The sequence below is a fragment of the Carettochelys insculpta genome, chromosome 5, assembly GCF_033958435.1.
Source record: "Carettochelys insculpta isolate YL-2023 chromosome 5, ASM3395843v1, whole genome shotgun sequence".
NCBI classification, from domain to species: Eukaryota; Metazoa; Chordata; order Testudines; family Carettochelyidae; genus Carettochelys; species Carettochelys insculpta.
This window is the reverse complement of record NC_134141.1, coordinates 79,927,243-79,945,034: the sequence shown is the minus strand read 5'-3', so window position 1 is coordinate 79,945,034 and position 17,792 is coordinate 79,927,243. Positions and strand designations below refer to the sequence as shown.

Sequence of the window (17,792 nt, the reverse complement as noted above, 5' to 3'; positions counted from 1 at the left end):
GCCTACTTTTCACTGATACTCAGTGTTAGACACCAATCACCACCAACCTTCTTGGTGAAAACTAAAACAAAGAAGTCATTAAGCACCTCTGCCATTAACACATTTTTGTTATTATCCCCACCACCACCACACACACTTACCCTTCAGTAATGGCCCTACCTTATTGTTAGTCTTCCTCTTTGTTCTAATGCATTTCTAGAATGTTTTCTCGTTGCCATTTATTTGTTTAGCTAGTTTAATCTTTTTTTGTGCTTTGGTCTATACAATTCTGTCTCTACATACTTGTGTTATTTGTTCATACTCATCCTTTATCATCTGAGCTCTCTTCAACTTTTTGTAGGCCTCTTTTAGGATTTTTAGATTATTGAAGATCTCCTGGTTAAATCAGGGTGGCCTTTTGCCACAATTCCTATCTTTCCTATGCAGTATGCAGTGGGATCGTTTGCTTTTGGGCCCTTAATAATGCCTCTTTCAAAAAGTGCCACCTTGCTCAAACTATTTTTCCCGTTATCTAGGACAACCTAAATGTAACCCTGCAAAATACACTCTAGACAACAGTTCAACATTGATGACACAGTGTCATTTCCTGCTCTGTCTTCTACGTTTCTGAGTAAGAGATCCTTGAGCTGTCTAGGGTAATTTTTAGTCAGCAATCATGTATTTACATAATTAGTATAACTGCATATAATTACATAATTACTGTAAATATGCATAATGATGTAATTAGAATGTGTAATTACTACCTGTAATAACATAATTAGATGTAACGACATAGTAAAAATGCTTATAATAGAATTCGGTGTTTGCAACTTTAACTACAGAGATGCTATTTAGAGTTGCTATAGCGTATAATAATGTTGGTACATTACTAAGAGTCAATGTTTTATTTTGAACTGAGCTAAAGCTAGTTTGTGTTTATAGCTCACAAACAAATGCTGAAAGTTAGTAAAACTGTGATTAAGTGTATAGGGAAGATGTGATGAACTCACAGAGCAAGGATAATTCAATGATCTGTAGCCAGCACAGTCATTTAGCCACCTGTCCATTGATTTATGTTACCATAAAGTAACCTGAAGCATTATGGGTTGTTAGAGATAGCAGCATAATCAAAATATTCTAAAAGCTTATTTTTCTTTTAAATTATATATAGCATAAGTGTTCATTTTAGCAATTGTATTGCTTTCCAATTTCTTTTTGCATTCTCTCTTGATTTATGTTCCTCATGGGGATTTTCCTCCTTCATATTCTATTGGCAGCACTTCTCTCCCCTTTTCCCCAGGAGAATAAGAAGCAGAAATCTTGTAGTACAGTACTGGGAGCCTTTCACCTGTTCCCACAGACACACATTTGGAAGCATGTTTCTCATTCTGGGAATAACTATTCTTTGTTAAAGTATCTCTGCCATTATCAATTCCAGGTCGTTGTTCAGAAATCACTTTTTAAGTTATAATGAATGACAGGTGGGCTTGTGTTTTTTGGAAGTCTACATTATGGAGACTCAGAAATGTTACAAAAAAGTAGTATTCCATGAATTGATATGCATTATTATAATTCCTTTACTTTTCCTTGCTAGGGACCAGACTACAAAACCCCAGTCATGTTGTTGAGAACTCACTTGTGTGAGTAGTTCCCCTGAAACCAGCAGGACCACTGAATGAGAGAATACAAGTGAGCATCTCTTCAGGATCATTCCTCCTGTTCTTTTCTAATATGAATTTTACCATTGACTTCTAGATATTGAGATCTTAAGGACAGCCAAAGTCAAATCAATGGTAATGGCTCTAAAAAAGTGATAGTCCCTTCAAAAATCCATCTATGTTATCTAATTATGATGTCAAGTTTTAAGCAGCACAAGATGTTGCATTTGGATAGACTAAAATCCCTGAAATATTTATTTGATGGTTCTTTATTCTTGCACCATGAAAGAAATAGGAGGATAACCCCCCACAAAATAGATATAGCCCCTGATGAATTCCCAAAGACTGTATTAAGTACCCTATTTATCAAGTGTGGGTACCCTGTAAAATGATCTCGCTCTAGTTTTCATATAACCTTTTATGATACCAAAAAACTCAAAATATTCCACCCGATCAATCTAGTTTGTAGTCCTTGAAGTAGGATATCATTAACATGAGCCACCTCACAAACACAGTGAGGCCCCTTCATCTTTCCTCAACACACTCTATGGAACATTATCAAAGATTGAGTCTGGAAAAAAATGTGCTCTAGCTGCCACTCAGAATTAACTATGCTGAAGCACATATTTAGCTGGCAAGCTGTATCATTTTCCAATTGTATATATTACTGCACAAGACACCCAAAGTCAGCCAACTTCATATCCTGCCTATCTTATGTCAATTTTTGTATTTATCTAGATATTAATGATATAATGGAATCCTGGATATTATTTCATGGTTCTTTCTCTAATGGATCAAGTAAACAGGCAAACGTGTAAAGCAATTGAAATACTTACGGTATTGGCAGTTTCTTCCCATAAATTCACCTGGGCATTCACAGGAATAGTTTGCAACGAGATCAGTACAAATGCCACCATTTTTACAAGGTTCAGCTTCACATTCATTTACATCTGTGGGAAACATATAGCGTCAGCATAAGCGAAGAACTTTAAGAAGTAATAACCACTTGATCTATGCACTGTAAATTAGACAGTTATTCTCTAAGGCCCGTATGGCTGATATTAGTAACAGAAACATACTTTTAGACAGTAAACATATGTTCAGCAAAGAATGCAAAGTGTGAAATGCATTCAAAACAGGGCAATTTTAACTATCAAAGGCAATCAAGCTTTGGCTAATTTCACAAACACAGGTTGCACCTTGAAATGTCCTGTTAAATGACAACAGAATTTAGGGCTACATTGTGGCTTTGCCATAAGTTCTGAAAAAGGACAAGTATCAGAGAGGTAGCTCTGTTAGTCTGTAGCTTTGAGAACAACAAGAAGTCTTGTGGCACCTTATAGACGAACAGATATTTTGGAGCATAAGCTTTCATGGGCAACGACCCGCTTCATCAGATGCATGAGTGGGGGGTGGGGTTCAGAGGGGTATTTAAAGAGTGGGGTCCTCTTACTGGGAGGTAAGAGGTCCTCTGTAACAGGTAGCCCATGTAAGGCAGTAAAGCATAAATTGTGTCTTCTTCTCTGCATCGGCACATATTGCAGGTCACAATTGTGCTCTAAATCAATAATCCAATTAGTCCAAGAGAACAACTAATTAATTTTAGTTTTAGGAATGTAGCTGCTTTTCAACAGCTGTCAGTTAGGAATGTTTCTCAGTTCATCTTAATTCATTAAAAACCCCTCTAATTGGCAATCTATTTGTTTTAGTGTCTACATAATTCCATTTGTGCACAAGATTTAGTTGATAAATAAGAACTTGATCTAATAGCTTATACATTTTATTAAATTCAAAAGACTAATGTTATGTGGCTAATTTTATTTGGGAGCTACCAGAGTTTGATCTAGCAGTGAAGAGATATCTTTTGATTCCTGTTGCATTTGACAGTGTGAGCAGAAAGGAAGAAGTTCTGTCTTAGCCTGGAGCTACACTACATTCCCCTTTCAGAAGGGGAATGCAAATATGGCCATCCAGAAATGCAAATGAGGCATTGATTTAAATATTGTGTGCCTCATTTGCATAATGACAGCTAGTTGCTGTTCCAGAACTGCTGTTTTCTGGAAAAAAAAAAGCAGTGTAGATGGGGTTCATTCAAAAGGAAACTTTGCTTTTGAAAGTGCCCTTCTTCCTCATATTTTTCAGGAGGAAGGGTTCTTTTGAAAACACGGTTTGTTTTCAAAGGAACCCCATCTACACTGTTTGTTCTTTTTCCCAAAAACAACACTTTCGGAACAGCGAGTAGCCACCATTATGTAAATGAGGTGCACAATATTTAAATCAGCACCTCATTTGCATTTCCAATTGGCTGCATTTGCATTCCCCTTCTGAAAGGGGACTGTAATGTAGCCACAGCCTTAGTGTGATAGGGCATCTGCCCTGCACTGCCTGGCAAGGATTAACTCTAGCCCTAGGAGGGGGCTGACATAGCGTAGCTCGCTTCTGTGGCATGTTTCAGCCAACTAGGGCCCATCTGAGAGTTCTGTAACTGAGGGCTCCTGGAGAGGAGGGTAGACTCTTGCTCTGGAAGTGGAGCTGGAGGGACCTAGCTACCAAAGAAGTGCAGGGCTGGAGGAGTTCCAGACAGGCAAGCCTTCAGACTGAAGGAGGCAGCCAGGGCAGAAGAAGGCAACAGGTCCACCCTCCTTCCAATGCTTAGTGGCCATTTCAGACTGCTGTTTGTCCATGAAGCAGGGTCTAAATCAGTGTTTCTTATATTATTTTCTGCAGAACACTGATGTTCTGTGAATAGCTTACAGGTGGGCTGTGAGTGTCTGACACTTTTTTGATATACACCGATAGTATATATTTATTACTATTAAAACCAGATACAATGTTATTTCTTCATTGCTATGATACCTGATTAAATTAATTCATTTTGGTTTTGCTACATATGTTGCTATTTGTTTATTTGGTTTGACAATTTTTTAAAGAACATTTGCATAGGTTTCTGCATAAAAATATTGTTTGGTGTTGTGTGGTCTCAAAATATCTAAGAAAAACTGATCTAAATAATAACTAGCAGTGGGTCATGGAGGCAAGGTGAGTCCAGGGGGTTGGGATTCCCTGGGACAGGAGGACCCCCCAGTGGGGCACTGTAATGGGGCAGTAGTAGTAGTCAGAGGAAAGGGCCTCTTGGTCTGGGAGGGTTGAGGATGCTGACATAAGTTGATGGAGAACAAGTAAGAGTAGGCGAGACATCAGCCAGAAGAGGGTGTTCAAGGGCTAAGTAGAAAATGTGACACCTCTTAATAAACCAATGTGTTTTGTGCCTTAATTGATTTTTTCTATAAATAGCAGTATGCTCAAACAGGCCACAAGTAACATGTTTTGAATTTGCACAGTTACGGAATGTGAATGTGTGAATCAGGTATTTGTATATATGCAGGGAGAGTTAGTGGATGGATACATCTTACTGAGGAGTTCTGACCCCAAAATCTCTGTTGGAAACAGAACACAGATTTGCAGCTTGTATGTCTGAGAATGAAACATATACACATTGCATGGTAAAGACCTCAAAAGTCAGTTAAATTACTGTTTGTATAAACAATGCGCCCTGTGTGTTTTTCAGTATGACAGTCTTCAATGCCATGAATCTCATGGTATTTCCCAAATAATCAAGTGTAGCACCATACATTTTTCCCCAACCACCTTAGATACACATAAGAGGAATCATACCACGTGAGAAGTCTATTGTTTCATCCTTGCGTACAGTACTTTGTTTTCACTGGATTACACATTTTTATGGATTTATTTAGCATGCCTTTCTCTTTGTTCCAACAGTTCTGTAACTGTGAAATATTTAAAGTTTGGGATGACCTCCAGCTGCAATCAGGATAAAGCTTTATTGTCTGAGACAGTGTACAAAACAAATATGAAGACAATCCTTGCCTTGTACTATAATTTCATTTCAACCCCTGGTACAGCCTTCCGTAGTTGCATCTTGGAAGCTGCAGTAGTTAATGATGAAGCTATTAACTTTACATACATTATTGTATGTAAAGCCCTGCAACGAATCATTAAACACCTACAACCTATTCTAGATCATGATGTTACACTCCACAAGGCCCTAGGTGACAGGCCTGTTCTCACCTATAGACAACCTCCTAGCCTAATGAAGATTCTCACTAGCAATCACAGGCTATACCACAACAATATTAATCCTGGAACTTCTCCTTGTGACAAACCCTGCTGCCAGCTTTGTCCACATATTTATTCTGGGAATACCATCACTGGACCAAACCACGTTAATTACGAGATCAGGGGCTCATTTTCCTGTAGCTCAACCAATGTTATATATGGCATCATGTGCCAGCAATGCCCCTCTACTATGTATATTGAACAAACCAGGCAAAAACTTCGCCAAAGAATGAATGGACACAGACCAGACATTAAGAATCTCAATATACGTAAGCCTGTCAGTAAGCATTTCAATGGAATGGGCCATTCTGTTAAAGACCTGAGAATATGCATCCTACAACAAAGGGGATTTAAAAGCAGATTACAGAGGAAGACTTGTGAACTGGGGTTCACACTCAAATTTGACACATGAACACTTGGTATGAACAGGGACAGCAATTATCTCATGCATTACAAGGACGCTCTCCCTTCCTTTGATGTTTGTAATTATCTCAGGAAAGACAATTAACATCCCCCCCACCCACCTTCAGTTCTATGCCTTTGATTTGTCATTTTTTTACTGCAATTTGTTTTGGATGTCTGTGCTATATAACTGAGTCTGGACTGAAAATGAAGAAGTGGGTCTGTCCCACAAAAGCTCATCACGTAGTAAATTATTTTGTTAGTGCGCGCACACACACACACACACACACACACTCTCTCTCTCACACACACATGGCACAGCCTTCCTTAATATAAAAGTTCAATGGATGAGATTGCTAACAATGAAGCAAAGATAGCTGCATACGATACAGGTTATGAAATTGTCACAGGTTCTCTGTTTTGGAATATTAAATCTGCAGTATATGCTGCAAGAATTTTTTTCCTATATTTTTCACATCAATGACTTCCAACAACTACATTTGTGAGACACCATTTGAGGGTATGTCTACACCTATGTGGGGGAGGGGGCAGTCAGCATGCTGCAATCAATCTTCTGGGAATCAATTTTGCCACGTGTGAAGACGTGGCAAAACCATTGACCTTGGTACTCCAGTCTGACATGTTAAGTAAAGGATGTTGATGCAAGCCTGAAGATCCCTGATCTACACCAGGGAAGACAGTAGATCCTGGTACGTTGATTCTAGCTATGCTAATGGCGCTGCTAGAATTGCATATCTGGGATCGAAGTTGATCCCCAGTGTAGACCTGGCCTGAGTAGTTGCTACAGAATGCTTCACATTTAACTATCATCCATGTCCTAATGTAGAGCTCAGCAACCTTTCCTAAGCAGAGTGTAGAAATTTGACCTTTTAACCTCTGTGTACAGTCCAAGCGCCGGTGATACTTTTTAAATTCACTAATAGCCCTACTTACAACAGCTTCATTAATACACAAATTAAGATGCAGAGCTTTATTCTTTAGATGGTGGTTGGTAACATTATCTGGTCTTTTGTTAATCCACGGTAGCTTTGAGCAAGCTCCTAGCTGCATGAGAGAGGAGAGACAGAGCTGAGCTCCTGCCTCACGTGCTAATGAAAATCGGCTTACCTGGCATTCTTGGCATCCCATGCTGGAGGTTGATGACCCCTGTCCTAAAGTATGCACAACATGGGCACTGTTCAGATTACATGTGAAATCTTGACCATGTCATCATACTCTGACTTCTGAGTATTTAAGTATGTTACCTGAACTGTTTTTCTAGGAACTTCCTACGATCATTTGAAATGTAGCGATAAAAACACAATGTGCTCAGTGTAGAATTACATGCATGACTGGAATGCCCTATTCATGTTCTGACTTCTACAGAGAAGCCTCTCTTTACCTCACACCGTAGGAAGCATACAGGAGAGAGCAAATCTAAAGAGCCAAGCTATTTGATGAATGAGGCAAAAAACATAAAAACAAAACAAACAAACAAACAAAAACCTTTTGCTTCTTTACTGAGAATCTTACAAACTGCACAATCAATTTAGTGGGGCTCCACTATATAATTTCATTATTTTTTCACTGTTTCATTATTTACTTTGCTACCCCCTTTCATCTAGTTTTGCAAATAAATGCTTGGAATACTTACTATTCATACACAGAGTACTATTTTCAATGAGTCATAAGTTGATCAAATCAAAACCAGTTTTATCAGACATCTTAAAGACACATCTGTTCAAAAAAGGCCATTTTACATGCCAAATTTCAATTTTCTATCTATGTGTTTTTCATTTAGAAGAATTTCAGAATAAACAATTGATGGAATTGTATTATAATAGTGAAAGGGCTTTTTGACAGTCTTATTACTGACAGGAGTATGAGTGTAGTATGTTCATGTTCTGCATATGTACAGAATGGCACAGACCCACAAGATTTCCCTAGTTTTGGATCTTACCATACTTAGAGATGAAGTAGATGAAAAATATCCCAAATCCAAAGACAATGAAGTTTCCCAATTGATATACATCTGAGTAAGTTCCTATAAATTATTTCAGTAAGTACATTAAATAACTAGCATTCATGACATGTCACAGATACACAAGTATTCAGCATAAGATGCATATATGAGACACACATGCTGAAATTCACACTTTTAAAGTGAAACTCTTCCAACATTCTATGAGTAGTGTGAATTCATATGAGCAAAGACTTCAGTTATCCACTCAAAACATGTAACATAGGTTACTTCGGGTGCAAGGCTATGAACATAAACTGAATACTTTAGAATCCATCTTTGGAAACTGGCCAGTTTCCAGTCTTCTGTTGCCTCTTTTGATTAGCAGGTAGATTTCAGGGCAATATGAGTCAGTTTCTTATTGAAGAAGAAGTCAGTCACGAAAGCGTCAAGATATTTTCTGCAAAAGCAACGAGGGGTCCTGTGGCACCTTACAGACTAACAGAAATGCATGAGCATAAGCTTTCGTGGGCAAAGACCCACTTCGTCAGACACAGGTCTTTGCCCATGAAAGCTTATGCTCATACATTTCTATAAGATGCCACAGGACCCCTCGTTGTTTTTGCAGATCCAGACTAACACGGCTACCCTTAAGATACTTCCTGTGTAATTTTTCTATTTATAGTAATTACACAAGTCTTAATTCCTTGAACAGAGATGGTCCCTAGCTGCACACACCAAATATACTTTTGCAAAATACCTCAACCAAAACACCATGGCTCTCACTGGCCTGCGCCTCTCTTAGACAGCAACCTCCCAGTTTAGAGAAACTGCTCAATGTTCCTGCTTCAACCTGAAGACTATATGAGGGAAACCTGTTAGGCAAAGCTGCTCACTGAGGATCACATCAAAAGATTAGCCTGAGCATTCAAGACCCCTGTTGTGCAGCTGCTTTGCAATACAGTTGAATCTAAAGAGACATTTGATTGCCCAGCAGATGGTGTTTTACCACACGTAATCTGCTTAAATGACTGTCGGGGTGTAGTGAGAATTTTATCCAGAATTCTCATGCTTCAGTGATTCCTGACACATGACATTAGCACATTTCACCATAAATATTATACCGGCATGACATGTCAGTTGGGCCAGATTGCGCTCTCGGTTGCATTGGTATATCCCCATTTTCCCCATTGTACATGTTACATTATAGCATAACCAGTAAAGTGCATGGAAAATTGACAAAATTTCTCTAGGTAACAGTAGAAATCCATATTGAATTCTAGACTTTTGGGTTCGGCATAGAGATCCATGATGAAGAGCTGACATGTTTAAAATTACACATTGCTAGAGTGTTCGCTATTAACTACATATCTGAAGGGATCAAGAGTATGAGTTACCCTTGATATGATTAGTGAGACAAAGTATGTAGGGTACTATACTATCTGTTATTGGACTAAGTTCTGTTGGTGGGACAGATGATCTTTTGAGCTTGCAGAGATCTCGTCTACAGGTTCTCCAAGGCTTACTGCCATTAATTTGTGCTTAAATTTGGATCAGCTCTAACTCTCAAATCATAGAATTGTAGGACTGTCAGAGACTTTGAGACATCATCTAGTCCAGTACCCTGAACTCATGGCAGGTATAGTAACAAAAAATAATTGGGATGTGATGGAAGTTGGTAATTCTATTCACTTTAGGTCATACCATGTCTGGCTTCATTTCTTGCAGTCTGTCAGAAAAATATACAACCTTTGTAGTGCCTGACATTTTTCCCATTTTGAGGACAGGTGTATACTAATAGGGCTTCAGTTCAATATGAAGGCCGCTCAGTCCCTTTAACAAGCCAAATTCCAGAGGTCTAAATACAAATGGTATCACCTCTGGGGTTAGAAACATCATTCTTGTCTTATTATTTGCTGCATATACAGGGATCAAATATTTGAGTAATGAAAGTTCCCTAGATTATTACCTTAATTTTAGCCTACTAAGAGAAAGAAGTAACTCACTGTCCTGGAAATAAAATCTCTCACCAGCTAATGACCAAAGAACAGAAATTGTTCAGTGATAAATTACATTCTTTATATGTATTTATAAATTTAACTAGATACTTACAACTCCTTATCTGCCTTTTTAAACAAAACCCATTACTCTTATGTTTTTTTCAAGTTATTCATCGTTTTAATACTAGCTAATGCCTCAGTGAAAAAAACTGAAGATCACCTTGAACTGGAGAAAAACAAAAACCTCCTTCATATGGTGATTTTAAAATTTTCATTTATCTTCTTTTTGAGTGAAGATTATGAAGATTTTAGATTTATCTGGTTTGTAATTCATAGAAAAATATAAAAGTAAAAATTCATGACTGTACAACTTATTCCATGCGGTCTGTGAGCTTACTTAGAAAATATTTTGAATTTTAAGTATCAGACAGTTTTACATTCATCCACTTATTTTAGTTCTAGTGAGCAATTAGCTATGATCAGTGTGAAAAAATGGAAGCTTTTGACTATTCTATTTGTCAGTTACAGACAGATTGTGTAAATTCTGTCATATATTTTCAGCAACTCCATTGGTTATGGGACCCTCTGTCCAAACAAATTGACTGTGTAAAGTTTCATCTGATGTGAATAGTGAAGGAAGACTAGTTCACATATGAGACAAGTACTGGCTTCTGCAGAAAGGATAATGAACTTAAATGTGCTGAAGATGCAAACATGGATTACAAAAAGTTATTTAATTTACTGTTCATTATATTGTTTTGAAGTGATCATTTAAATACAATTTATTTAATGAAATATAATTTCTAAAATTGGGGTCAGATTCTGTTCAAATTGTCAGCAGCACTAATTATTATACAAGGCATTTCAATAAGAAAGTCTATTTTTAACTTCTAAGATTCAAATATGTTCTATTAAATATTGCAATCTTGTCATAATTAAGAGTTCATGTAGATAATAACGTTTGCACAATTTAACAAATGCTATAACTCAGAGTAATTCTTCTGAAAGAAAATGTAATTAAAATAGCAATTCAGCTTCTTGTGGTTGTTAAACAAGAATCCTACTGTGACAGACCCTGTCTCTACCCCTCCCCACAATCTTTATGGAAAATGACTTGTAAATATAAGTATCGGAGGGGGAGCCATGTTAGTCTGGATCTGTAACAGCAACGAAGGGTCCTGTGGCACCTTATAGACTAACAGGAAAGTTTTGAGCATGAGCTTTCGTGAGCACAGACTCACTTCATCAGATGCTGGTCTTGGAAATCTGCAGGGCCAGGTATAAATAAGCCAGAGCAAGGGTGGGGATAACAAGGTTAGTTCAGTCAGCAAGGGTGAGGCTTACTACCAGGAGTTGATCTGGAGGTGTGAACACCAAGGGAGGGGAAGCTGTTGTAAATATAAGTGTGCATAACTCAGAGACGCTTTAGGCAACATGTTTCTTGCAGCCTATCATTTTGAATGGCATTACTTGCTGGATCTGTAAATCCTGTTTTCATGCATATATTGTTTTCATAATTGAAGTTATAAGTATTGTTAACATATTTGTGTTCTAAATGTGTCTCTTTGTGAAGAGCTCAACAGGTGTGGCTACACTATTGTGATAGCACGGCTTGCGAGGGAACAACGGTACTTAGCTGACAGAAGGGCTTAATGGACGTCAAGCCACATCTGAAGAACTTAGCCGTCTACATTCAGTGCAACAAGTAGGCAATGGCTGATTGCCTAAAGGACAGAGACAGGTGATTCACTCATGTGACAATATACATCGTGGTGTATACTTTTACACAAAGACAACAAAGGAATTCCCTCCACAGGAGAAAGGTATAAAGAGTGACCTGGAGTTCCTGTATTATTTTGTCTTCAGCCTGCCTTGAAAATTGCCTGACACACCCTAAGCAGCAACAGAAGTGCTTAACTGGAGACCCAGGTCAAGATAAGTTTTCTCTCATGGCTTGAAGCTTTCACCTGATTTATATAAAGGCAGCTGTTCAGGGTAAGAACTCACAAATAACTAGATTTTTAGGACACCAGAATTAGTCATGCATTTTCTTCTTTATTTAATTTAGCAGCTTACTTTAAACTGCCTGTTTTTATTTATACCCACTTAAATCCTACTGTTCTGCTTAATAAAAACTGTTTTGTTTATAGGCAAGCCCAGTGTAAATTGTTATTACGGGGCAGGGGTGGGCAGGAGGGAGAGGGAGGCCCTACCACTGTGCATCTGTCATTCAAAAATAAAGGGGACTTACCAAATGAGCACTCCCTGTGCAAATCTTTTGGAGAGAGAGAGAGAGAGAGAGATTTCTTTGCAGTTTTGATCCCTTCAGGGGGTTGATTTCCTGGGTGCTGTGCCCTAGAACTGCATCCACCTTGAGCTGTGGTTAAGTAGTGTCTGCATTGCTCTGCAGTGGGGCATTAACCCTAACCCTGTGCCTGGGCTGGGGGAGGATATGGCTCAGACGGACAGGGTGCTGGGGAGCACCAGAGAACAAGCATACGGGTATCACTGACATGATCAGCACCTTGGAGAGCACCCAAGGGGTCTTCTGTAACCACACTTCATCATACCTACATCTGCTATATATGGTATACATGGCTTGTCTTCACTGAGAGAAAAGGTATGTTCTTCAAGTTAAGCAACACAAGGTAAAATCCTAACAAAGACAAGTCACTTCATAATTTTCATTCAAGTTTGCTGTTCAGGGTAAACCCATTACTGCCCAATAATCTTTAAGAAATTTTCTATATTAGGAATTTGCTGGTATAGTTAAACTGATGTAGTTTATAGCCAAAATCTTCTGGTATGTACACACTTATATATGTATAGGATTTTTTTTATAGTAGCATAGCTTATACACATTATGAAACAGTGTTTCTTACTAATAACAGTACATTACTCCCTATATATTCACACTAATAGGATATGTGTGCCCCCAGTAGTGTGAATTCAGAATCATCTACATGAGCATTACACACTAGAGACATGTACAGTTCTAAACACTGAGACAGAGGTCTACCGAAATCCTTTGGTTTCCAGAACTCTTAATAAAGTTAGGCAGGAAACAGTTTTCCCATCCCAGGAAAAGTTCTGAGATTTTGAAATATTATCTCATCTTGAATTGGGATGAAATTCACCCTCTACCACCCCCTACCCTGCTCTCCTGTGTCAGAGCCAGTGAGTCAAATGCAGTCAGTTAAGAAGGGATGGTAATACACACAGCTTTTGAAGGGCTACTAAAGAACAGGAAAGAGGAGTCAAAAGGCAGTGATTGGGGCAGGCTGTACCTAGGGAAGGGAAAGCCATGGTGAAGTGAAGCAGAGCTGACTCCTGCGGGTCGGTCCCTGAGGCAAAGGATTACGGAAGCAACCCTGGGGCTACTGCTCCAGGAAGGCTGCAGAACTGACCAGAACTAGAAATCTGCCAGGAGCAGGAACAGCAGAGCTTTCTGGGAGGTCTGGCCCTGAAGCCTGAGAGAAATAAGTGAATTAAGACTCTCCTGTTGCCTTATTTGCTTCTTAATCAAATAACCCTTTTTAAAGAAGATGGCTGTTGCAGCAAGTATTTGGAAGCTGAAGAGAGGCCCTGCCCTGTTATGGTAAAAATGTCAGATTATCAGATTTATTATTCCTTTAACTTGCCTTTAAACATTTATTATAATGCACAAAATACTTTTCCTCCAAAGTAGCAGAAGACAATACAAATGAATATATACTTGCACAATTACTTTTATGTAATCTTTTCCCCTGTGTTGTTATGAAACAAGATAAAAATTTTCCCTGAAGAAAAATACTCTTATAAAAAACACCAAAAAGCAAGCGCAACAAGGGGCCAGATTCCTAGTTGGTTTAAAACAGTGTAGATACAATGACTTCTTTGGAACCGTTTCTGCACACCATCTGAGGATCTGGCTCATGAACTGAGATACCTGAAAACCAAAGCTCACATTGTACATTAGAAAAATAACCCAGACACATTACCCTCCCCCCAAAAATACAGTATTCCAGCTCTTTCAAACCCAGTGATAAATGTGTGCTGATGACTAATCACTGAATTCACATACTGTTACAACAGGTGTAACATATCTGACATAACACAGAGAAACAGATCATCTAATACTTGGCTTTCTGTCTGAAGTGAGCCTTTACTATTTTTATAGAGAGGACTGTTAATCAAATAGGTGGGCTTTGGGGATGATTTACCTAGACATTTTAAAATGGTTTTTTTCCCCTAGTTCTTTTGTTATGGTATTTATTGTGTAAGAGTACTGAAAGATTCAATGAAGCAAAAAATGAGGTATCTTACTAAGATCATACAGAATGTCTTGTTTATGGACTCATCAGAACACAAAAAAGTCTACAGTGGAATGTTGGTGTGTCTAAGGAGCCAAATGTGGATTAAAATAATTCTAAAATTACAAGGAAAACGGAACTTCAATTAAGATATTTTTGTTAATATAAGGTTTAACAATAAATGATAGTAAAGAACAGAGACAAAATTCTCCCCTGGTATAACCTAGGAAAGCTGTCCCTAAGTCAATTGAGATTTACCATATTTATGCCAGCAAAGAATTTGACGCAAGATATTCAGTGAAAATAGAATTCGAGTGTTTTAGAGTGAGCTAGTTGCTGAAACCATGAAATGTGAAGGACACAAAAAGCTCATAGATCAAAAGCAAGATGATATTTGATAAATTACTTAAAATAAATGCCACTTTTCAGAATATGTGATTTATGAAATTAGTTCCAAGTTTCAAAGTTATACTGTAATGATTTTTCTGTCTGATATATTTTTGGGACTGGTATTTAAAAGTGAGTGAGAAAGTATCAACTAAAGGTTAACAAAGGTTCAAAGTAGAATGTTGATACATTGGTTCAAAGATATATGAAACCAAAGTATCATCACTATTACCCCTACAGGTTGAACCTCTCTTATCTAGAACCCTAAGGATCTGACTGGTACTAAACAAGCATGTTTGTGGACTACAGGAAGTCAATATTGTCTAGCAGCATTACGAACACTTCCACTGCTTACTGGGCTCTTAGAAGACATTTAGGGATACATTACAGCTAAACAACAGCACAGAACACTGAGAGCCAGGACTGGTGGCTGTAAACAAACTTTATGGGACCATGAGAAACTTGGCCACACCCATGGTAAGCATTCATCCAGCTAACTAAAATCACGCCAGATTACGGATGTAGCTGGATGAAAGTTCTATAGTTGAATGCAAGCCCCAGATTGGCTCATGAACAAGTCCGTTTGATATTAGATTGAAAATGTGCCCTTAACCAGAGGCTACTTGAGAAAATATGGACATACATTGCTGATAAACTGCCACAGATAGCATTACATTGAACTGAAGGTAAAGGTCAGCTTCAACATAAAGCAGTTATTTCTATCAATTTTTTTTCAGACCGATCTATTCATTGGGCCAATATTTCTGATAACTGTTTTCTTGCCTTCAAAGGCAAATAATTTTGCTACACCTTTGCCCTGATGATATTTTGAAAATATCACATTGTTCAAAAAAACAAATAACCAGGATATTTCTGAAGACAGTGAAAGGTAATTATGCTCAGGAGCTTGGAAAGTAAACACAAACCACTTACTGCCCACAAATACACAACATCATTATGCCTCTGGTCTTACACTGCCATACACAGCCTTCCTATTAAATAATGCTGATACCTTTGTGATAAGGCATTTCTGAAAAACATTACCTAGAAAAATCTATTGCAGAACAATCTTTCAGATTATGCATTAGGATCCTTTCTTCAGCCCAAGATAAGTGCACTTCAGATAATGCTATTCCCAGGTAACAGAAGTGTCAATATTCTGTCAGGTAAGAGACTTAGTGGAGTTGTACTCTGAAGCTACAAAAGGGCATCTTTAAGAACAACAACAAAAACACTTAAAGGTAACTTCAGGCACAGGGCAAATGTTTGGTTGGATTATATGTTGAAGCAAGTGTGAATCTGTAAATCACTGACAGCCAGCTGTGGAAATTAAGATCCAAATATTTGAAAGGAAGGATTTCAGAAGAAGTTCTGTTGCCTTTCTTTTTCGTAGAACTCCATAACATTTTCCTCTTCAGCATTTTTCCAGCTATGATAGATCTGTCTCTCATTTAGAGGAAAAAGCTCATTGGTATCTATTATTTTTCTACATCCATGCACCATCACTTATAGCCGAATAACAATGTGACCTAACACCCATTATTAATAATTAGACAATACACGAAACCCTTATGTTTCTGGATGGCCCTCTCTGAATGACATATATTAAATGATATAAAAAACCACATGAATATGCATGGGCAAATATATTAAATCTCAGTTACAGATGCAGGAAATATGAGTTTGTTTGAAGTCTTATTAGGGATATTGTGACCTCTGGATATTTATCATTAATGAGAATTATCTGAATCAGTCTCAGAACACTAAAATGAGAATATACACCATTGCACCTACTACTTTGCACCCACTATAGAGTGGACAGAGTGACAGAGTGGACTAGAACCAAAAATCCACAGTTGGAGGCCTCTGGGTCCTACCACACTTCATCCCACAGAGGAACAGAACAGCAGTCTTCCAACTGACCTAGAGGGGCAGTAAAGGATGCAGCCAATCAGAGGTGCGGCTGGGAAAAAACAGGGCTCAGAAGGGCCACTTAAAAAAGTAACTGCAGAACAAGAGACAGTTAGTTGCTGCATGCAGCTCAAGGAAACTAGGTACCAGCAACATAGGGAAAGGTAAGAGAGAGCTTCTGGAGGCTAAATTTAGGTTGCTAGATAAGAGATGAAAATTTAGGACATCCATGGAAACTTCTCATAGAATGCTACCTGTTCCATGTACAGGGACCAGTTAGAAATGAAGAAGTGCAGGATCTCAATGCATAAATGAGACAAGGATGTTCAGATGAGGGATTCAGGTTCATTAGAAACTGGGTAACCTTTTGTGAAAGGAGAAACTACTACAGGATTAGGAGATGAGGAAATAGCAAAGAAACCCACCATATTAGAATTTAACTTCAAAAAGGGGACAAACTAAAATGAGAAGTCTAGTTAAACAGAAATTAAAAGGAACAGTCAAAAGAGTGAAATGACTGAAGGTGCATGGAAACATGTTTAAAACACCATTATAGGGGATAAAACTACAGTATATACATACCATGCAAACAAACAAAACAAAAAAACTTAAGTGGGGAAAAAAAAGCCAACATGGCTAAACAACAGAGTAAAAAACACTTTCAGAGGCAAAAGGACAGTTTTTAAAAATTAGAAGTCAAATTTTACTGAGGAAACCTGAAAGAAACAAACATTGGCAAGTTAAGTGTAAAAGGATACTTAGGTAGGCCAAAAAGAACATGAAAAACAACTTTCAAAAGATACAAAAAGCAAACCTTTTTGGTATAAATTTATTAGAAGGAGGAATCCTATCAATTAATGGGACAAGTGGACAACTGAAATACTACAGGAGCACTAAAGGCAGACATCATAATTTAAGAGCGAAGATGAACAAATTCTTTGCATTGGTCTTCACTGCGGAGTATAGCTACGTCTACACATGTATGCTACAACAAAATAGCTTATTTCGATGTAGCGACATGAATAGCATCTACACGTCCTCCAGGGCTGGTGCCGTCGACGTTGTT

At 38.1% G+C, this 17,792-nt stretch overlaps 1 protein-coding gene across 1 annotated transcript in view; it reads right to left on the bottom strand.

Moving 5' to 3' along the window:
- Positions 1-17,792, bottom strand: part of EDIL3 (EGF like repeats and discoidin domains 3) — a 404,956-nt gene that overhangs the window by 149,512 nt on the left and 237,652 nt on the right. The window contains exon 5 of the mRNA XM_074995366.1: positions 2,474-2,587. Coding sequence (XP_074851467.1) covers positions 2,474-2,587 — 114 coding nt within the window. The remainder of the gene's footprint in view (positions 1-2,473; positions 2,588-17,792) is intronic.